The sequence below is a fragment of the Balaenoptera acutorostrata genome, chromosome 15, assembly GCF_949987535.1.
Source record: "Balaenoptera acutorostrata chromosome 15, mBalAcu1.1, whole genome shotgun sequence".
Lineage (NCBI taxonomy): Eukaryota > Metazoa > Chordata > Mammalia > Artiodactyla > Balaenopteridae > Balaenoptera > Balaenoptera acutorostrata.
The window spans coordinates 39,174,555-39,196,450 of record NC_080078.1 but is presented as its reverse complement, the minus strand read 5'-3'; the positions used below and the strand labels follow the sequence as shown (position 1 = coordinate 39,196,450).

Here is a 21,896-nt window from a genome sequence, read left to right as displayed (position 1 = left end):
ATGTGCTTGGCCATTTGTATGTCTTCCTTGGAGAAATGTCCATTCAAATAATTTTGAATTGGGATGTTTGTCTTTTTGTTGCTTAGTTGTAAGAGTTATTTATATATTCTGGATACTAGAGTCTTATGAGATATATGACTTGCAAATATTTTCTCTGATTCTGTGGGTCATCTTTTCACTCTATGGCATCTTTGTTTTTATTTTTTTAAATTGAAGTATAGTTGATTTACAATGCTGTGTTTCTGCTGTACAGCAAAGTGATTCATTTATACATATATATGTTCTTTTTTTATATTCTTTTCCATTATGGTTTATCTCAGGATATTGAAAATAGTTCCCTGTGCTATACAGTAGGACTTTATTGTTTATCCATTCTATATGTAATAGTTTGCATCTGCTAACCCCAAACTTGATAGTGTCTTTTATTTATTTTTTAAACATCTTTATTGGAGTATAATTGCTTTACAATGGTGTGTTAGTTTCTGCTTTATAACAAAGTGAATCAGCTATACATATACATATATCCCCAGATCTCTTCCCTCTTGCGTCTCCTTCCCTCCCACCCTCCGTATCCCACCCCTCTAGGTGGTCACAAAGCACTGAGCTGATCTCCCTGTGCTATGAGGCTGCTTCCCACTAGCTATCTATTTTACATTTGGTAGTATATATAAGTCCATGCCACTCTCTTTGTCCCAGCTTACCCTTCCCCCTCCCTGTGTCCTCAAGTCCATTCTCTAGTAGGTCTGTGTCTTTATTACCGTCCTGCCCCTAGGTTCTTCATAACTTTTTTTTTTTTTTAAGATTCCATATATACGTGGTAGCATAAGGTATTTGTTTTTCTCTTTCTGACTTACTTCACTCTGTATGACAGACTCTAGGTCCATCCACCTCACTACAAAAGCTCAATTTCGTTTCTTTTTATGGCTAATATTCCATTGTATATATGTACCACATCTTGATAGTGTCTTTAGATGCATAAAAGTTTTAAATTTGATGAAGTCCAATTTATCTTGGGTTATTGTTGCTCTTGCTTTTGGCATCATACCTCAGAATCCACTGCCAAATCCAAGGTCATGAAGAGTAACCATGTTTTCTTTCAAGAGTTGTAATAGTGTTAGCTCTTACATTTAGGCATTTCATCCATTTTGAGTTAATTTTTGAATATGGTGTGAGGTAAGGGCCCAAGCTCACTCTTTAGCATGTAGATCCATTTTTCCCAGCATCAGTTGAAAAGACTATCCTTTTTCCATTGAATGGTCTTGGCACCCTTGTCAAAGGCCATCTGGCCATACACGCAAGGGTTTCTGTCTAGGCTCAGCATTCTATTCTGTTGGTCTGTGTGTCTATCCTTGTGCAATGACCAGTTTTGATTACTTTGTACTATTTTAAAATCAGAAGTGTGAGTCCGTCAGCTTTATTCTTCTTTTTCAAGAGTATTTTCATTATTTAGGGCCTCTTACAATTCCATATGGATTTGAGGATTGGTCTTTATATTTTTATAAAAAAGGCCATTGGAATTTTGACAGAGATTTCATCAACTCTGTAGATACTTTGTTAGTATTGTCATCTTAACAATATTAAGTCATCAAATCCATGGATATGGATGCCTTTCACTGTATTTTTGTTTTCCTTGATTTCTTTCAGCAATGTTTTGTACTTTTCAGTGTACAAGTCATTTACCTCCTCGGTTAAATTTATTCTTGGCTATTTTATTCTTTTGGATGCTATTATAAGTGTTTGTTTCCTTAGTTTCTTTTTCAGACTGTTCATTGCAGGTATAGAAACACATCTGATTTTTGTGTGTTGATCTTATACCCTGCAACTTTGCTGAATTAGTTTATTAGCTCCCGTAATATTTTTGTGGATTGCTGGAATTTTCTATATATAGGATTACATCATCTGTTAATATAGTTTTACTTCTTCCTCTCCAATTCAAAGCCTTTTAATTATTTTTCTTGACTAATTGCTCTGGCTAGACCTCCAGTACAGTGTTGAATAGCAGTGGTGAAAAGGGGCATCCTTGTCTTGGTCTTGATCATAGAGGGAAAGTTTTCAGTCTTTCACCGTTGAGTATGATATTAGCTGCGGAGTTTTCATACATGCCTTTTATTACATTGAGGAAGTTCCCTTCTATTCCTAGTTTTCTGAGTGGTTTTTATCATGAGAGTGCGTTGGATTTTTTTCACACGATTTTTCTGCATCGAGATGATCATGTTTTTCTTTCTGCCCCTGTATTCTGTTAATGTGGTGTATTGCATTGATTGATTTTCTTATGTTGAACCACTCTGACATTCCTAGGATAAATACCACTTGGTCATGGCATATAATCCTCTTAATATGCTGATAGATTTGTTTTGCTAGTATTTTGTTGAGCATTTTTGTATCTCTATTCATGAAGGATACTGGTGTCTTTGTCTGGCCTTGTAACCGGGGTAATACTGGCCTCCACAGGATGAGTTAGGAAGTGTTCCCTTCTCTTTTAAAATTTATTAATTAAATTTTGGCTGTGTAGGGTCTTCGCTGCTGTGCATGGGCTTTCTCTAGTTGCGGCGAGCGGGGTCTACTCTTTGTTGCAGTGCACAGGCTTTTCATTGCAGTGGCTTCTCTTGTTGCGGAGCACAGGCTTCAGTAGTTGTGGCTTCTGGGCTCTGGAGCGCAGGCTCAGTAGTTGTGGCGCATAGGCTTAGTTGCTCTGAGGCATGGGGATCTTCCTGGACCAGGGCTCAAACCTGTGTCCCCTGCATTGGCAGGTGGATTCTTAACTACTGCACCACCAGGGAAGTCCTACCTCCTTTTCTAATTCTTTGGAAAAAGTTTTGGAAGGATTGGTGTTAATTTTTCTTTAATTCTTGGGAGAATTCAGTAACAAAGCCATCTGATGCAGTACTTTTCTCTGCTGGAGGTTTTGATTACTGATTCAATCTCCTTACTTGCTATAGATCTCTTCAAATTTCCTACTTCTTCCTGAGTCACTTCTAGCATTTTGTGTCTTTAGGAATTTGTCCACTGTCTAGGTTACCTGATTTGTTGGCTACAATTGTTCATACTATTCTCTTGTAATCCTTTTTATGTCTGTAATGTTGGTAGTAATGTCCCCACTTTTTTGATTTTAGTTATTTGTATCTTCTTTTTGTCATTCAAGCTACAGTTCTGTCAATTTTGCTGATTACTTTAGGAGCTTTAAAGGTCAGTTTGCTGACACGTGAGTTCCACCTTACCCAGTGGCTTTGGAACTGAATCCCTGGGGACAAAGGTCCATGGTATCCTCAGGCTGTGGGATACAGGGCAGGGATGGATCCAGGGGACAGGTTGTCATGATGCTAACTGAACTAGGGAACCCCTCAGCAGAGGGATGCAAGTAGCTGTCTTAGAATTGGAGGTATCCTTTCCACCAGAATTTGTTCACTTCTGAAAGGGGCGTTGATCCAGGGTGCTGGAGGCATGGGGGGGGGTGAGGGGTGCTGGGAGTGGCAAACATGGTGATAAAATTCAAGGTAAAAGACTGCCTCCCAAATCCATTCATTTGAACATTTAAATCCCCACCTCTATTATTTGATGTGTTAATAGGACATCACAGTCTCTAGAATTCACAAAGCCCACAGTGGTCAACAGAGCCTGTGGGTGCAGCCACTTGTGTGTGTGGGGGGTCCTTAGCTGTGTTTCCTAGAAATCAGAAGGAGGGATAGAAAGAAGTAAAATCTGCAACTCGAGGAGATGACAGAAGGCAAACCTGAAAAAGGTGCAAGGAAATAACAACGTATGCTTGTGAAACAGAAAGTGGAAGAGGACAGTTGACTGAAGAAGCCAAAGCTGGAGCTGTGAGAAGACTGACGAGGAGACAAGAGAGAAGCCCTGGATGAACATCAGGAGGGAGAAGGGCCTCACTCCACGGTGGGGCCCAGAGGTTGTGGGGGACGCTGGGGACAATGGAGGAATGCAGCGAAACACTCCACGACAGCTCAGGTTTTCTGTGTCTTCACGGGCCCGTTCTAATAACTGGTAACACGCTTGAACTCAACACGCATTGATGTGGAGATCTTCCCGCTTCCACAAAGCCACCAGGCTGGGAGTTTGCTGACCCTGTCCCTCCAGAGCTGGTGGCCTAAGAGTGCAAAGCGTCAGGCCATGCCCGTGCAGATGCAGAAGCCTAGGGAGAGGCGGGCTTGTGAACCCTGCCCAGGGACGCCCCATGGGAGGGCTCTGATCTGAACTAGGCTGCAAAGAGGGTGGGCTTGGCCTCAGCAGGCACCCAAGATGCACTGATCACCTCTGAGTGAAAACCTCTTGATGAAGGGGAAGATGCCCAGAGTCCCTCTGACAGAGGGAGGCTGGTACACACCCTCCTCGTGGGGACGGGACCTGTGCCCAAGCCCCTCGCCCTGTCCTGGAGCAAGAGGGAGACAGTGGGTCCTCCCTGAGACAGGCCCCTGGCTGAGCCTACAGCTTTGGATGGGCCGACAGCCAGGCTCAGTGGATCACCTGAGCTCAGCCACTGCCCTGTGACTGGAGTCCTGAGTCCCACGTCCCATCCTGGAGCAAGAGGGCTGAACACAGGGCCCTCCAGTTGGAGAGCTGGTGGGGGTGGGGGGCTGGGCACACTCTGCAGCCTATGGGGTCCCGGCTGGGCCTGGGCGTTGCTGCCGTCACCAGACAGACCCCATTCAGACGTGTGACAGCCATGGGGGCAGAGTGCTCTGCTGGGGAGACACCCTCAGATAGGGTGGGGGTCTCAGCGAGGGCCAGCTTGTCAGGCAGTGGTTTCCAGGGGGCGTCAGCTGAAGAGAGCAGGTGGGAAGAACAGATCTGAAATTCCCAGTCCCTCGGGAAGTCAGGGTGCCCCAGTCATGCCCTGCTCACCCCTCTCCAGGGCAGCCCCTCCCGCAAACAGGCTGCTCCTCCTGTGGTCTGAGAAGACTCCTGCTGCCCCTTCCCCAGGAGCCTCAGGCTGACTCCTAGTTTTAGAAGGTGAACGTAGAACCCTGGCACAGCGGCCTGAGCCTGACAGAAATTCAGTTTCCAACGTGCATCTGAGCCTCTTGTTGAGTAAGGTGGACCCTCACCTGCAAGCACCCCCTGCTGCCAGGTGGACGATTCATGGGGACACAGCTGCCAGGAGGGGCGAGCCAAGGCCCAACCTTGTGTCCCTGCCCTGCACTCGCCGCCTCACCCCCACCCCCGCAACAGCTGACTGTCCTGAAGCTAGACTGAGGCAGCATCAGGTGGAGCAGACGTTAAGTGTTTGGGCCCTTCTCTTTCATCAGGTCAACAGTGTATCCAGCACTGGGGGGCCAGGATGAGCCCCCCGCCAGCCCGTGTGTGACCAGGAGCAGCCTGGAGTCCAGCAGAGGCAGAAGAGGGGGCCCTGAGAGAGGTGAGCACCATGAGCTACCAGTGCAAAGGCCCTGTGGCCCAACAAGGCTGGTGGGCATGCGGGATGGAGAGGATGCAGGGGAGTGGGCGGAGGTGATAGGCAGGGACCCCAGGTTCATGCTTAGTGAGGTGGGGGCCCTGGGAGCGCTCTGAGTGGAGGAGAGGTGCAGTCTGGCTGTCCTTGATGGGAGGGTGTGGTCTCAGGACAGGCTCTGAAGGTGGGGCTGGCACCCTTTCTGGCAGATGGGTGGGTCCTGGGGGACCAGAGCCTCTGGAGGGGTGTGCAAGTCTGGCAGAGTCCTTGGTTTGTTAGAGGGCCATGTGCCCACCCTGACCAGGGATCACCTGGGCTATCCCCCGGGACATCCCCCGGGGTGAGAGGATGCTGCCCTGTCCCAGGAGGGGTGGGGCCACTTAGTTCCTGGTCCCCCCCTCGCCCCCCCGGATGGGCTCAGGGCCTCCTGTGTCACTCCTGCCACCGGCTCCAGCCCCGGCCCTGCCCAGCCCACAGGTCTAAGCACAGCCTCCTATGCATGTCTGGGGGGCTGTCCCAGGAGCCTTGGGGGGCACAGCTGGACCAAGGCTCAGAGAGGAGCCCACACCAAGGAGTGCTGGGGGCCTCCCCTGCCTGAGCCCTGGGTGGCAGCGAGCCCAGAGTGTGGCGGGAAGGGCTGGCGGGGCAGGGACCCACCATGGCTCCTGGCAGGGAGGCCACCTGTGGTTCTGGGGCTGCAGGGCCACCCCGAGCCAAGACACAGCATCTCCTCAGGCCCCCTACCCACCCTGGGCCCCCCAGGGGCACCCCTGGTGCTCCTACCCATTGGCAGGGTCCCAAGGACAGCCCCCCGGTAAGGGCTGCCCATTCCGGCAGGCTGGTGGTAGTTTTACGCGGCTGCCGCAGGCAGACTTGCTGGCTCCAGGCTCCTTGTCTGAGGCCCTGTCTGTCCTGCGACAGACACAGGGCGCCTGTTTGCCTGCGAGCAGAAACACAGCCTCTCTTGTTGGCACCTGGGCTGGCCGGGCCCCCAGGCAGGCGGGGGAGGGTGGGGGTGCTCCACACAGATCCACACTTGTGCCCACCTCAGCCTGGCCTCCTAGCCTGAACCACCTCGTTCCCGTCGGGACCCTCCACAGCGCGGCAGGCGCCCCGGATGGTGGGGGGCAGGTGGGTGTCCACTCACCGCTGACATCAGGCCGTAGAGGTTCTGGGCCACAGCCCAGTAGGGTTGCCAAGCAACACACCATTAATCCAGTTCAACCTACAGTGACTGGGCCTCAGAATGGCTGCCCTGGGGACCCCGGCGCCCAGGCTGGGGCTGACTGCTCTGCTGTCCCGTCCTCCCACCCTAGGTCAGGGAGCAGGAGGCTCCAGGTGTGAGACTGGGCAACGTGGTCACAAAGGAGGGGAGGAGACGCCTCACTCAGGGCTGGGGGGGGGTGGCCCACCCAAGGAGGACAGAGGCCCTCTGTCCACATCTTCGGGTGCTGGTCACTGTGGAGAAGAGCACGTGTGGGCGCACATGGGTTCTGAGAGGGAGCCCTGACTACTTCCTCACGCAGGACCCTCCTGGACGTGGTGGGGACCCGCTTGGGGGAGCAGAGAGGAGAGGCAGGCTTTCCTCTTGGCTGCACAGGCAGGTGGTCCTGGGATAGACCAGAGCTGGGTGCAACATCGGGATGCTGGTGTCTGGGGGGTGGGCCTGGTGACAAGGGGTGTGATCTGGGTGGAGCAGGGCTGGGGGCTTTCTGGGGATTCCTCTGACGAACCCAGAGCCAAGAGACTTGGGAACCATGGGGACTGACTGTGGGGAGACAGGAAAGCACAGACAACCACCCAGGACCCTGGCAGCCCCTCCTCTCTGGGTCGGCTTCCCTGGATGTCCTTGTGGAGACCCCACCCAGAGCAGCCAGCCCGCAGTCTTCCCACTTTATTTCTTGGGGGCACAAGCCCTGGGCCACCTCTATTCGGGTTTGGGGTACGGCCACTCCCGTGACCTGAAGTAGCCCTTCAGGTCCTGGAAGCTGAGCGGGGGGAAGTAGGGGCCGAGCCTCTTCCGGATCCACCACTTGCCCTCAGCAGCGTGCGTGCCCCCGGGGCGGCTGAACTTGTACCTGTAGTGCTCTCCCCGGACCCACCTGCAGAGCGAGGGCAGCACAGTCAGCCTCCGCCCCCAAGACAGCCCTGGAGTCCTCAGAGGGAGAGCCCACCCAGGGGAAGCCAGAGAGCCCCAAGGAGTCCCCGGCACAACCAGGCCCCTGACCAGATGATGGCGGGGCGGGCGGGGCTCTGGAGCCGGGAGGGCCGAGCGCTCAGAGCCAATCGGGCTGAGCCCTGCATCCTTTCAGCAGGTGAGTGGTACCTGAGGTTCGCAGACCGTTGTGTCTGGGCATGTTTCCAGGAGGTGGGCCCAGCCCCCAGAGCAGACCCCTGCATTTGGGGAGAAGCCCTGAAAGGCAGCTGAGGCTGCAGTTGGCAGGGGTGGGGTGGGGTGGGGTGTGTGTTCCTGTCTGGGAGGGGAATCTTACCTGGGGGGTGCCCTGCCTGCGAAGGGGTTAAGGGCCAGCAGGGATAGGGCCTGGGCGTCGTTGGCCAGGAGCTTGCCCGCCAGGTGGATGATCCACTCGTTGTGCTCGTAGGTCTGGGGGTGAGAAGAGGACAGGGCGCAGATAGCTAGGTGCCTGCACCGCCACCGGGCTCTTGGAGAGCCCCGTGGATGTGTGCTTTCCGCCCCCTCCCTCGTGATGGTCACCCGGCCTTCAGGCTGTTGTCCTGGGGGCATCCGACTCCAGTGTGGCTGGCGGCCAGCCTCTCTTGGGCGGGGGCTGCCCTGGGGGCCTATGCTGCAGTTCTTTTGTTTGGGACCACCTCCTTCCTGTTCTTGCAGGGCCCCCGGTCCTGCTTGCTCTCCTGGGCGCCGTTGCCACTGCTGTCTGCGGGGACCTGGATGGAGCGGGGCTGGGCCTGGCTATCCCAGTTCACCTGTCAGCTTTGTCACCTGCCGGGCCAGGGATTTCGGGCAAGTGACTGAGCCCCCCGGAGGCTATCTTCCTGGGCAAGGTGGGATGGCGACAGTGCTGCAGCCTCGCTCTGGCCTCAGCAAAGATTCTGTGGACACTGGCTGCCCCAGCGTTGGCCACGCATGCCTCGGCCCCTCTGGTGGAAGCGCTCTGAGAAGCTGGCTGTGAGGCCCAGCCCTGGGCACCCACAGATCCTTGTGCAAGGGCCGTGCTGGGAGCCTGGGAAGGTTCCCCACGGGCTGTGCCCCAGCACAGGATTCCTGGGCCTTGCCGTGTCAGCGGGGCCTCCCCACCGAGGGCCTCACCTGGAAGGCGGCAAACCACATAAGCCAGTCCAGGCGGTGGTGGTACGGGGAGATGAGGCATGGCCGCCGCCTCAGGTCACCGGGCTTGCACTTGAACTCGTAGTCCTCCCACTTGGCGTCTGGCGCGCTGGCATTGGGGCTGGCGGTGCCCTGCAGGATGACCTCTGTGCGCTCCTTGGTGATGCTGGGCATGGGGGAGACCAGTCAGGGCTGCACCTCCCCACCCTGACCCCACCCCCCAACCTGAGCAGACCAGGACGAGGCTGGGGGGCTGCAGGTCGGGGCTGGCCTCACCCGCATGTCTCCCCCCTGGGGTCATGGTGGCCCTGAGGTACCTGCCGAAGGCCCCATATGTGTTGACGATCCGGAGAGGGTTGAAGGAGCTGTTCATGACCTGCCGGGGGCTCAGCAAGTTGAGGACCACGGGGACGCTGAGCCAGGCGACCAGGACGCCCAGTGCCAGGTTGACCGTGTGCCGTGCCACGCTGCCTGCCGGGAGGGGGGATAGTGGGTGGGCTCCTGCCCCCAGGCCTGGCCTCTGTTTGGCCCCTTGGGCCCACAGAAGCCGAGGGAGGTGCCGCTGCCCCCACCACAGCCCGAGCCCCTCCTCCCTGCGCCAAGGACACCTTCCGAGGCGGACGTGGAAACACAGCAGCTCCCTCTTAGGCCCCCCAGCTGAGGTCACCGGGCCTCCCTTCCTGAGGACCAGGACACACCGTCCATACCAAGCAGACAGGAGTGACCCTGACCAGGCATGGAGATGCTGCCTTGTCTCCCAGGCCACTGGTGTGGGCACAGGGCTGGGTGCCGTCAACTCAAGACCACTCACGCTGCCCGGCCACATCCGCCTTCAGGTGTCACCCACCGCGTGTCCGTGGGGCCCTGGCCCCTCGAGCTTCCTCTTCCTGCATCCTCAGGACTTGGTCCTTGAGGCAGCCGGGCCCCGAGGGAAACAGGAAGCCCAGAGTGGCGTCATCGAAGCAGGCGAGGCTGGGCACGATGGTCAGCCAGTTCAGGAAGCTCAGATTCCCGCTGATGATGATGACCATCTGGGGGTGGAGAGAGAGATCCCTCCAGCCACCGCATTTCACGTGCTCCACACTGATGCGTGGAGTCCACACCAGAGGCATGGGGGCTGGGGGTCCTGTTCTTCCCAGCAGCCTGTGCTGACCCCCAGGTGCCCGGAAGGCCATGGCCCAGGCCCCACGCCCCCCCCAGGCCACTTGCCCGGCCTCCCTCAGACCAACCCCGCAATGTCTACATCCTAAATGATCTCAGAGGCAGACGCTACCCAGTGCCTCTGGTGAGGACCCCACCTGCCGACACTGTGATTCCGGCCTCTAACCCTGCTTGGAGGCCACTGGAGTTACACAACTGGGAGGTGACAAGTTTGTGTTTGTGGCAACTGTCACAGTGACTTAATCAACAGGCCCGGGGTAACCCCAGGACTCCAGCTGACTGCTCAGTGGTCCACCCAGGTGTCGGGGCCAGGACCAGCCCCACGGCGCCTGTGGTGTGTGTCCCTCACAGGGGTGGGGGGCGCTTAGGACAGGCTTATAAGTTGTTTTAGTGACTTGAAAATGGCACCTTCTGCCTGATTTTGACCCTGCTGTCAAGGATGCGGGCAGGAGTAGGGAGTGGGTGGTCTTCACTTGAGGGGAGGAGAGGCTGCAGGGTTCACATCCCGCCCTCCCCACCAGGCGCCAGGCTCTCCCAGAGCAAAAGTGGAACAGAGCAGCCCCGCTTGCCCCCTAGGCAGACGCCTCTGATTGTGGAGCCCCAGGGACCCCAGTGCCAGCTGCACGCAGAGCTTCCTGTGGGCTGCACAAACGCGGGTGAGGAGATTCCAGGTGACCACAGTGGGAGGGCAGGCTGGAGGTTGAGGAGGGCAACAGGCAGAGCCGAGGGCTTCTGGGGTGCAGCCCAGGACACCCCCATGCCTTCCTGAGTTGGAAGTCCTAGCAGAACCCAGAGCCAGTCCTCCGTCAGATGTACAACTGCCAGCTGTGGCCTTTTCATTATGCAGTTTTCAAAGAGGTGAAGTTACGTTTTTAGAAAGTCCAAGTTATCAATTTAAAAAAACTTTACAATTCTGCTTTTTGTGTCCCATCTAAGAAATCTTTTCCTCCTCCAAAGATGTAAAGATCTTCTAAAAGTTTTACAGGTCTGGCTATTATGTTTAGGTCTCGAATCCATTTCAAATTAGTTTTTTATGAAAGGTGTGATGTAAGGTTCACACCAGCCGGCTCTGCTGTGGTCCAGGCTCTGCCCCTGGCTGGGGAGGCGGGGGTAAGACTTGGGAGGGAGCAGGGCCTCTGGGATGACCAGGGTGTCGGGTGCTGGGAGGTGAGAGCACACGGGTCCACGGCGGACGTGTCTACAGGGAGACAAACTGCCTCAAGCACGTGCCTCAGAAAAGGGGAAACAAGACACCAGGAGCCACAGGTCAGCAAAGCAGAAGGAAATGGGGACCAGCACCACCAGCAAATAAACCCACAATGAAAATGGTGCAGTTGCCACAGTGACAAGAGAAATAAGGAGATTTTCAACTGCCCAACCAAATGGACACATTTCTGCAAAAAATAAGACCTGAATGAGCAGACAGCCCCCAAGTAGCAGAACGGCCATGTCCCTGTCCAGGTCACTCACGCGCATCTGCCGGGGCCCTGTGGGCCTCCCTGCACAGGAGCCAACGGGTCAGAGCCACGTGGGGGCATCGAGGAAGGACGTGAGACCAAAGACCCAGGCCGGGGGCCCCATGGCCGGACGAGACTCAGCTGACACCCAGCTCCTCAATTTCTGATTTGTAGGTCTTGATCCTAGTGACTGGGGAGAATGTGAGGTCACAGATGCCGGCCTCAAAAGGGTCTGGAGAGAGAGGAGCTAGGCTTTCAATAGGTCAGTTTTATGGATCACGATAGGGTCTTACAGTGTGTGACAGGAGATGGTGTGGATTCACAGCTCTTCCTGGATTAATTTGGAAAACCAGTTTTCCTGGTTCTGAGCCCTAAAATAATTATTTCTTATTCTTCACTGTCTAGGATGTTAACAAACCCCTGTGCCCAAAATGCACCCGCCCTGGGCTGGTGGTCTCTCCTGCAGCCCTGCCTGGCCTGTCGGAGTCCCTGGGCCTCTGGTCTCGAGCTGCTTTGGGCCGACTGGGCTTCGCCCTGGAGTTTGCTGAAAACTGCTGGCTCCTGACGGTCTGGGTTTGTGGTGCCGCCAGGCCCACTTCCACTGCGGGGGACAGCGGGGGTCCCGTGGCCTGGGCCCAGCTCCCCCGTGGACAGCACTGAAGGGGCCCGACCTTCAATCCTCATCTCCCAGACCAGCGAGACCTCAGATGCTCCACTAGCTCCTCCACCGCGTCAGCAAGGGGCTTAAGGGGAACGGTCCCTGTGCCCCTCCTGACACCTCCTGACAAATGCGTTTTGCTTTGGGGTGGGCTGGTCAGCTGCATGGGGGTCCCCTTTTCTCCATGGCTCAGCTGTGCAGCTAAGGCCACCAGGAGTGGTGATCAAGGGTGAGAACAGGCCGCTTCCCCGAGGGCCTGCCATCCTGGTGCAGCTGTCAGGGCCACGCGGGTGACAAGAGCCCTCTACTGCCTAATTCTCGGATGAGACGGCGGCCAAAGCTGGGAGAAGCACCCGGCGCATGGCAGCCTCCAGCTAGAAGACACCTCCGCACCTAGCCTGGGGGCTCCTGCCTATGTCCCACGGCCCTTGGGAAGGCATGCGGGGAACAGCCCGCCTTGTTCGCCCATCACACCGCCCCTCAGGGCTGGTCCACACTCAAACCTGGCAGGCAACTGATGGGCAGCCGTGTCCTCTGCAGCCACCAGCCCAAGCCATCAGCACTCACCTCTCCACTGACGCTCAAACTGCTGGGAGACATGGCCACCATAACGCTGCAAAGCAGGGCAGCCGGGGGCTTCCTGGGGGGCCCACCTGCCCGAGTTCACCCCAGACGGCCTACTCACCAACCTCTCCAGGTGTAGCTGGTGCAGCGTACACCCTCGCTGAGGCACAGCCTCGCTTTGTGGCCACTCGGGGCTCCCGAGACCCCAGAGGCGTCCAGAGAAACCCAGACAAGACACTGCTAATTTGAAGGACCCCGATCAGTAAACGGCATCTACTCGTCTACGCCCTCATGTGTAACATGCACAACGTTAAAACCCTAACAGGTGAAAAGCAGAATGAATGATGCTGAAGTCTGAATCAGTGATTTAGAAGATTGATTTGAGAAATTCTTCCAGAATGTGGTGCAGAAATGGGAGAACCTTTGAGGGCAACAATACAGATTCAGCAGAGTCAACGGCTACACAATTGACCTTCCCGGATGAGAATGATATAATAGACTCGGCACTCTCGAGGTGGAAGGAGGCCTGGGCCTCGGGGGATGAGGGGTGCAGGACTAGTTACCGGAGCAGGACCTGGGCCCACACATGTTCTGGCCATTTCTCGTTTCCAAGGATGAGTCATAAGTAAAACAGTATAAGCATTTAGACTAAAAAATATAAAAAATGAGAAGGAAAGAAAAGTGAGGAAGGTGGCCCAAAGATGTGGGACCCTTGGAGTAGTCACCACTCACCTCCACGAACAAGTAGGCGGGCAGCAGCGGGAACATAAAGGACAACCAGAATGGGGCCGCTGGGCCTGGCCCCAACTGAGAACTGAGCACAAGGCCCGGTGTCACCCTAGGACCCACTGCCCTGACCAAGGACGAGGCCCAGGGACAACCTGCCAGGCGTCCATTTCCTCCTGCGTCTCCCCCTCCCAGGCATGCACTTCCTCTTGCTCCACTGAGCTGAGTTTCCCAAGACCCCACCTGCCCCCACTGCCGCCTCCTTTACCCTGGAGAAACAGGGCTACCCCTCGGGGCCCAGGTCCACGTCCGTCCTGCCTCATCGCTCAGCGGCCTCATGTTGACTTCAAGGCTAAAACTCCACCAGCGACTCCTGCTTCAGGCCAAGAGGGAGGTAGCGGTGCTGGACCCTCAAAGCGACTGTCTGAGATGCAGGCCTGGGCACTGAGGGAGGGCAGGGCAGGGGGCAGAGCCTGAAGCCAGGGGAGCTCGAGGGGCTGGCTTGCCACATGCCACATGGGCGCAGCAGCCAGGAGCTGTGGGTCCTGTCTGGGTACCCGCGGCCGCTGAACTCGCAGGGTGGGGACTCCGTGAGGACAGGGAAAGCACACGACCAAGGCTGTGCCATCGCTGAGCTCACGTGGTCTAGAGGACCTTCCAGTCCTGCGAACCCGAGCCAGGCCGAGGCCCTGTCCTGTGGAACTAGGCTGGCCCTACAGGGAAGGCACATTCAGACCTGCCCAGGAGGCTCTGAAACTGATTTGCAAGTCAATTAGCTGCTGTCAGGAGAGAATAAACAACACCAGTGTCCAGCACCCAATCAAAAGTTAACAGACTCCAGGTTGGTAGTTACTAGCCTGCAAGGCAAGAGCAGAGACAAAACAGGCTGGGGGCAGAGTCAGAAACCAGAGACGGTCTGAAGCCAGTAGGTAAGAATGTGAAAACAGCTACTGTCAAAAATTAAGGGGTTTAAAAGAAAACATAGTCATAAGTAAGAGAAATATGAAAATGCCAAAGAATAACCAGATGATAATTTGAGAGTTTAAGAGGTAATACAGGGACTTCCCTGGTGGTGCAGTGGTTAAGAATCTGCCTGCCAATGCAGGGGACACAGGTTCGATCCCCAGTCTGGGAAGATCCCACAAGCCACGGAGCAACTAAGCCTGTGTGCCACAACTACTGAGCCTGCGCTCTAGAGCCCAAGAGCCACAACTACTGAAGCCTGCACACTCTAGGGCCCATATGCCACAACTACTGAGCCCACGTGCTGCAACTACTGAAGCCCGCACACCTAGAGCCCATGCTCCGCAACAAGAAGCCACTGCAATGAGAAGCCCGCGCACCGCAACGAAGAGTGGGCCCCGCTCGCTGCAACTAGAGAAAGCCCGCGCACAGCAACGAAGACCCAACGCAGCCAAAAAAAAAAAAAAAAAAAGGTAATACAGTCAGTCCCCTACATATGAACCTTCAAGTTGTGAACTTTCAAAGATGCGAACATGTGTTCACATGTCCAATCACGTAAGTTAGTTCACGTGTCTGGCGTACATTGTCATGTGCGTGCATCCTCTACAAATGGTGTGCTTCTGTGTACTTTACAGTGCTGTATAGAGTACAGTATTACAGTAGCTTTATTTCAAGCCCAGGATGTCTGGAAGCAAGTGTAAAAGTGGTGATGTAGCTTGTACTGCTAAGAAGCACCAAGCGCCAAGAAAGGATGAAGAGAGACAAGAGGAAGAAAAAGTAACTGAAGAACCGAAGAGATTCACGGACGATGCAGAAAATGGCAAGGGGATTTTCTTTATTTGAGGAGGCACTGTTAGTTTTTGAGGCACAGGACCCGAATGTAGAATGGTACATGAAGGTTGCAGCAGCCGTTCAGAATGCAATCCAGTGCTACCGTGTCATCTATGATGAGAAAAAAAGAGCTACTACCCAGACATCACTTATCGTTTTTTCAAGAGGGTAGGTAGAATTGAATCCAGCCAGGAACCAGAACCTGTGCCATCAACGTAAGGCGAGAGTGAAATTGCAGCTTGCCCTCCATCTCCTATTGCTGACGATCCTTCGGCTCTACCACCTCCCACCTCCTCTCCCTCCTCCAGTCAGTAACTCTTCTTGCCTGTTCACTCGATGCCAGCCCCTGTGTGCCGGCTGTTGTACTGTACTACTGTACTTTTCAAGGTACTGTAAGATTAAAATTGTTTTATTTTTTGTGTTTGTTTTTTAAGTATTATTTGTGTGAAAAGTATTATAAAGCTATTACAGTACAGTACTATATAGCCGATTGTGGTAGTTGGGTACCTAGGCTAACTTTGTTGGACTTACAAATTGGACTTATGAACGTGCTCTTGAAACGGAACTTGTTCGTATGTAGGGGACTTACTGTATATAAAACAGATAATTTACTGGATAGGCTTTTGACAAAACTGACACTGTAAAGGAAAATGTCAGTGAATATGAGCCCAGAACAACAGGAACTTTGCAAAGTGAAGCACAGGGAGAAGCAAAGCTGAGCAGAGCCTGGGCAGCCCCTCAGGGCCTAGGGGACAGCACCCACTGGCCTGACAGACGTGTGATTTAAGCCCCAGGAAGGGAAGGGGGCAGACACAACATGAAGAAAATTCTCCTCATTGAAGAGAACTATAAATGCACAGGTCACAGAAGCCTAAGAAATCTCAAACAGGATAAACTCAAAGAAAGCCACACCTAAGGCACATCAAACCAAATTGTTGAAAAACTGAAAAAGGGAAAAATCGTAGAAGCAGTCAGAGGGGAAAAGTCGCAGACAGAGGAGCGGGGCTAAGGGTCCCGCAGACTCCCCAGCAGAGACGCTGCGGGCAGAGACCATGGACAGCTGAAGGGAAGACATCCACCAGCAGCCTCTGCTAAGAAATGTTAGAAAACCAAATGAAACATCCCTCAGGCAGAAGGAAAATGACCGGGATGCACACGCAGGAGGGCAGGGGGCTGGAAACTGTAAGCCCGTGGGCGATTGTTAAACAGAAAACCAGCTGTTTAAATGAAGAGTCACACATTGTGGTTGCAGTTGTTGGAATGATGGCTGCAAAGATTTAACAGTGAGTGAGAATATGTGGTTGTGGCTGGGCACACGCTCTCGTGGAGGGAAGACCCCACACATGACCAGCAGGGACCCATGGGGGTCCTTTCCTTCCCTTGTTTCTGTTCCAAACCATAGTTACTTTCCATTCAAAATGAGTGCCATTGGGGGCACTCTTGGTGCCTCTGGACCCGTGAGGGCCACACCCCAGGGGTGCGGGTGCAAGGCCTCGGCCAGCGTGGCTCCCACAGCGGTGACGCTGCACAGGCTTCCCCTGGCATTGGTTTGGGACCCTGTCGTCCTGCTGGCTGTAGTCCAAGCCCTCCTGGAGGGACAGACGCCCAGGCCACCCCTGGTGGACCACAATCCCGCCTACCCACCCACAGCGAACGGGGCGGCAGACCTGATGGGGCCACTGGGGGCCGAGGAAAAGCCCCAGGGGAGGGGCCCAGCGGCTCAGCACTGTCAGGGCTGGGACCTGCGCAGTCAGCTCAGGGACCTGTGCCTTCCTGAGAGGGCAGCGTCCCCACCTCTGTAAAGGAAAATGGAAAAAGCAGCACCCCGCCCCCCCCCACAACCCCGCCGAGTGTGATCACCGGAGAGAGGCCATCACCCTGTAGCCCTGGGGCCACGTGAGCGAGGACACGGCACAGCCTGAGTCAACCTTCTGAGGTCGGGCGCGATGCTGTCCACTTGGCACGGTGACCTTGGCGGGCGGGGGCTTTGAGTTCTGCTTCCTGAGGAGGCTGTGCTGGTGCGGCCTCAGCCTTTTGCCCAGTGACCCCAGTGACCTTCAGCCCTGGCTGCAGACTCAGGTGCAGGAGCAGCGTGGGGCCAGCCCCAGGGAAGATCATTTCTCCAAACAGCTACAGGAGGGCCAGGCTCACGAGCTGCCCCCACTGCGGGTCAGCGTCTAGCCAGGCTGCCCTTGGCGCTGTCCTCTAGCTCCTGGCTCGGGCTCCCCCACTTTCGAGCTGAGGATGCATCCTCCTGGCTCGGCCACCTGAGTGGCCCTGACCCCCTGCATGCGGCAGGAAGAGCTCACGTTGGGATGGGGCTGAGGCCCCTGATGCCTGGTCCACACGCCATGACCTGGAATGTTCTGGCACAACAGGATTCTCAAGGCCCAGCAGTTCTATCCCGGTGAGAACTCAGGAGCCTTTGTCTGAAGGCCACCAAGTGGCTGTGGGGCCCTAATGACCTCTGAGTGATGCCCGGCTTCCCTACACCACCCTGGTCCACTGGGGGCCAAAAACACCCCTCCCCAGTCACTCCACCCTGAGACCAGCTAGGGGGCCCTGACTCAGAGACTAGGGTTCACCAGAGCAGTTTCGGAGATGGAACCCTGTTTCTAATAAAGCAGCAGGAGGCCTGAGGATTCATAATGCCGTCTTCGTGCCCTTGTCTGGCACACACTGGCTGTGATCCCATGGTGGGGGCTGGGTGGGAAGACGAGCTGGGAGGTGGGACCCCGGGCCCAGGAGACACCCCTGAAGCAAGGGGCTGGGTGTCTGGGACTCCCCTGTTGGGCTCTGGACTCCCATGGCCTACCAGAGGACATGTATGCTTGCAGATGATGTTCTGCAGCCAGGAGCCCTGGGACAGTTATGCTGTGACCCCAGCTCCGGGTGGGTCACTCAGGGGCTGGTGGGGGCAGCTCTCTGCGCCCGAAGCCATAGTGACGTTCCCCACAGCGATGTCCCCTGGTCTGTGGCCGACGTTACAGAGATTAGAAAGAGCAGGACATGGTGGGAGGCTGGGGAGGAGTCTGGGATCTGAGACGCATCTTTGCACTGACTAGGAGCCACTAGCCTGGTGAGTGCCCGCTCCACGCCAGGATGGGAGGTCCAGCCTGGCCCACAGCGGAAGCCGAGCACTGCCCCTCCAGTGTCTCTCCTTGGCATTAGAGTGGGGGTCTGAAGCGGGGGTGGTGCGCCTCTCCAAGTAGACAACAGGCTGCCTCTGGAGGCCTTGCAGAACCTTCCGGAACAGCTGTGCAAACTGAGCGTGGGAGGAGGTGCGTGTGTGCTCACATCCTCAACCCTCTCCCGGGGAACGAACGGAAACAAACAGAACCAGGGACCCTCGGGGTTGTGGGCGCGGAGACGGGAGCAACGTGCAAATCCAGGGGTGGCCAGCGCTGTGGCCTGCAGAGGGCCACGCGCCCCCATGAGACTGCCCTGCGCGCCCCACGCTGCCTGCGAGGCTGGACACGTGCAGCTGGGTCAGGGGGCCATTTGTCCTCTTTTCTCTGGACAGCTGAGGCCTGGCCCCTGGGGGGCATCAGACCAGGCCTCAGAGAAGAGCCACAGCCCTGGGCCACGTCCCACCTTGTCCTGGGCATGGTGTGGGTGGGGGAGAATGACGCTGGGGACACACCTGGACTGAGGCTCCCAAGGCCTTGGGGGACAGAAGGCGAGTGCATGGCCTGCCTGTGGGAATAACGTCCAGGGCCGCAGGTTGGCGGCAAGGCCATTCAAGGTCCCGTTCTGGCCCTCCCCCGCCCAGTGTCCCTGTGCCACCGCTGTCCACCCGGGCACCAGACCCAGAATCAGGTGGAGACCCAGCCATGTGGCCTGAGCTGCTGGGAGCCATCTTATACCTGAGTCCCCCCCGCTCGCCCCTGGTCTGCACAGTCCCCCATGGTGGAGGCGCTGGTGCCCCAGGCTGGGACACAGACTCAGCTGGGCTGCGTCCAGTTAGTGGGTCCTTGTCCTGAAGCACCACGAGACTCATGCCAAGTGAACAAACAAGGGCATTTTGAGGCTGCTGGGTCAAAGGTCAATGTAAATATCTTCCCAAATCCTATTTTCAAGTAGCTGAACCCTTTCACCTGCACAGTAAATCAAACTTCCTTCAAATGTGTTTTTTAAGTGATATGACAATTTGCTTTTCTTTACTGCTTGCCAAAGGTGGGCTTCAGATTATCTGGAGAGAAAGTGGTAGGTGGTCAGTACAGCCTGAGGGATGTCTGGAGGGTCCCTATAGGCCCAGTAGAGTTTACAGCCCTGAAAGGGTCCCAGTGGTCCCAGGCTTGTAAAAGTGGCTGAAAGCAGCAACTAATTAACACCCCGCAGCCTTGAGAGTGATTCTTGGTCACCATGGTGACCACACAGCCTAAGCAGACCTGGATTCCTCCTGAGACTGTGTGCCAGGCAGGTCCTCTGAGTTGCCTCGGGGACTGGACCCATGTTCTCCATCAGCAGAGGAAGGTAGGAGCCTATGGCTGGGCATCCTTTGACAATGGAGGAAGGTCCAGCATGAGGCAGTGTCCACGCTCGTGGACATTCACAAGGATGCTTGAGCCTCTGTTTGGAGCCTCGTCCCACAGCTCAGGATGATGGAGCCACTGGGCTGAAGTGTGCACGGGGCAGGGACAGTGCAGAGCACTCCTGGCCTCCTGGGGGTGTCCCTCACTGGAGACTGTTGGGAGCAAGGGTCACCCGCCAGCCAGGATTTTGCCCTCCAGCCAAGTCCGGATAGTTTACGGATAAACTGTGGTGCATCCAGACAGTGGAATATCATTCAGCAATAAAAATCGCGCTCTCAACCCACGGAAAGACACGAGGAACCTCAAATGCATATTACTAAGGAAAAAAGCCAGTCTGAAAAGGCTATATCCTGGATGATTCCAACTATATGACGTTCTGGAAAAGGCAAAACTATGGAGACAGTGAAAGGATCAGTGGTTGCCAGGAGTTAGGGGCGGGAGAAGGATGAATCCAGGGAGCACAGAGGATTTTTAGGGCAGTGAAATGAGTCTGTATGATACTATGATGGATACATGTCATTTTACATTTGTCCAAACCCATAGAATGCACAACACCAAGAGTGAACCCCAATGTAAGCTGTGGACTTTAGTTAACAATAAAGTATCAATATTGGTTCCTTAGTTGTAATAAATATATCACACTAACTAATGCAAGATGTTCCTGATGGGGAAACTGTGGGCGGGGGGATATGGGAACTCTATACTCTCTGCTCAGTTTTTCTGTGAATCTAAAACTGTTCTTTAAAAGTCTATTAATTAAAAACAAAACAAAATACAACTTAAAATACTGGCAGCAAAAGCAGGTGAGCAGGTAGGGGGAGACAATCAAAGCATTTCGAGGCCACAGGGCTGTAAGGGCAGTGAGGACAGGGATTAAATTTAGACTTTCAGTTAGTTAAGTGTGTACGTGCCTGAAAGAAACAGAGTGTATAATTTGCTAATTAGGAAAGGGGGAATAATGGAACGAGAAAAACCTCAAAAGAAAGCTAAAAAGGGCAAAAAGAATACACAAAGATGTGGAAATAAAATAAAATACAAATGTACCAGCTGAGATACACGATACTTAAAGAGAATGAGCCTCGTTGGAAAAAGAATCCTGCTCTGTGCTGTCACAGAGGCAACACCGAAGAAAAGGACACAAATCCAGACTCTGCAAAACAGGAGATTACTATGACTTGATCCTTGGCCAACACATTTGAAAACAGATGAAATGGACAAATTCCCAGGAAAATGTCTGCCATTAAAATTGCCTCCAGGGACTTCTCTGGTGGTCCAGTGGGTATGACTCTGCGCTCCCAATGCATGGGGCCTGGGTTCGATCCCTGGTCGGGGAACTAGATCCTGCATGCATGCTGCAACTAAGTCTGCAAGCCGCAACTAAGAGTCCGCAAGCCGCAACTAAGAGTCTGCAAGCCGCAACTAAGAAGTCCGCGTGCCACAACTAAGAGTCTGCATGCCGCAACTAAGATGTCCGCATGCCGCGACTTAGAAGCCTGCATGCTGCGACTTAGAAGCCTGCATGCCGCAACTAAAAGATCCCACATGCTGCAACTAAGACCTGGTACAGCCAACATAAATAAATAAATAAATATTAAACAAAACAAAACACAACTGCCTCCAGAAAAAAACAGAGACCCTGCCTGTCTGGCAGCCACGAAAGGGTTGTGAGCAGCCACAAAGACCACCGCCCCTCCCCCTCCCCGGGCCAGGCAGTGATGTAGGAGAACCAACTCTGTCTTGTCTACGAGGGTGAGAGTAAAACCTGGAGCAGAATCAGACAAGGCCAGTGTGGATGGAAAACCACAAACTTCACTCACTGACAACATGAAAAACCCAAACAAAATGGTAGCAAGTTATACCCACTAACATGTTACAGTATACACAGTCCGACTGAGTTGATTTATCCTAGGAAGGTAAAATTGGTTCCATTTTAGCAGTGGTAATGTAATTCACGCTAACAAATTAAGGGCAAAAAAGTGATCTTCTCACAACTGGTGGAGAAAAAACCATTTGCTAAACTTCAACACCCATTCATGACTAAAAATACCCCAAACAAAACCTACAGAACTTCCTAGTAAAGAAGAAACAAGAGAACTTGGTAGAAATGGCCACAATAAACAACCAACCAAGCAAGCCACAGGCGGCTCCCCCAGGTGTGGGACGCCCCACTCCTGCTGCTGCCGCACCCATCATCTGGGGCGGCACAGCACATGGGCCCCGGACACCGAGGAACAGAAAGATGGAGGCAAAACTAGCAGAGCAATGGGTATGCTGTAGGTCAAACCTCCAT

The 21,896-nt window shown here is 54.4% G+C and overlaps 1 protein-coding gene and 1 long non-coding RNA gene across 2 annotated transcripts in view; one reads left to right on the top strand and one right to left on the bottom strand.

Moving 5' to 3' along the window:
* The window catches only part of LOC130704830 (uncharacterized), a 40,590-nt gene extending 31,890 nt beyond the window's left edge, over positions 1–8,700 (top strand). Inside the window, exons 4-5 of the long non-coding RNA XR_009005322.1 lie at positions 5,262–5,371; positions 8,256–8,700. This is a non-coding gene — a long non-coding RNA (uncharacterized LOC130704830). The remainder of the gene's footprint in view (positions 1–5,261; positions 5,372–8,255) is intronic.
* LMF1 (lipase maturation factor 1) overlaps positions 1–21,896 on the bottom strand; it is a 49,949-nt gene that overhangs the window by 6,285 nt on the left and 21,768 nt on the right. The window contains 4 exon segments of the mRNA XM_057528484.1: positions 7,897–8,009; positions 8,694–8,877; positions 9,029–9,182; positions 9,559–9,742. Coding sequence (XP_057384467.1) covers positions 7,897–8,009; positions 8,694–8,877; positions 9,029–9,182; positions 9,559–9,742 — 635 coding nt within the window.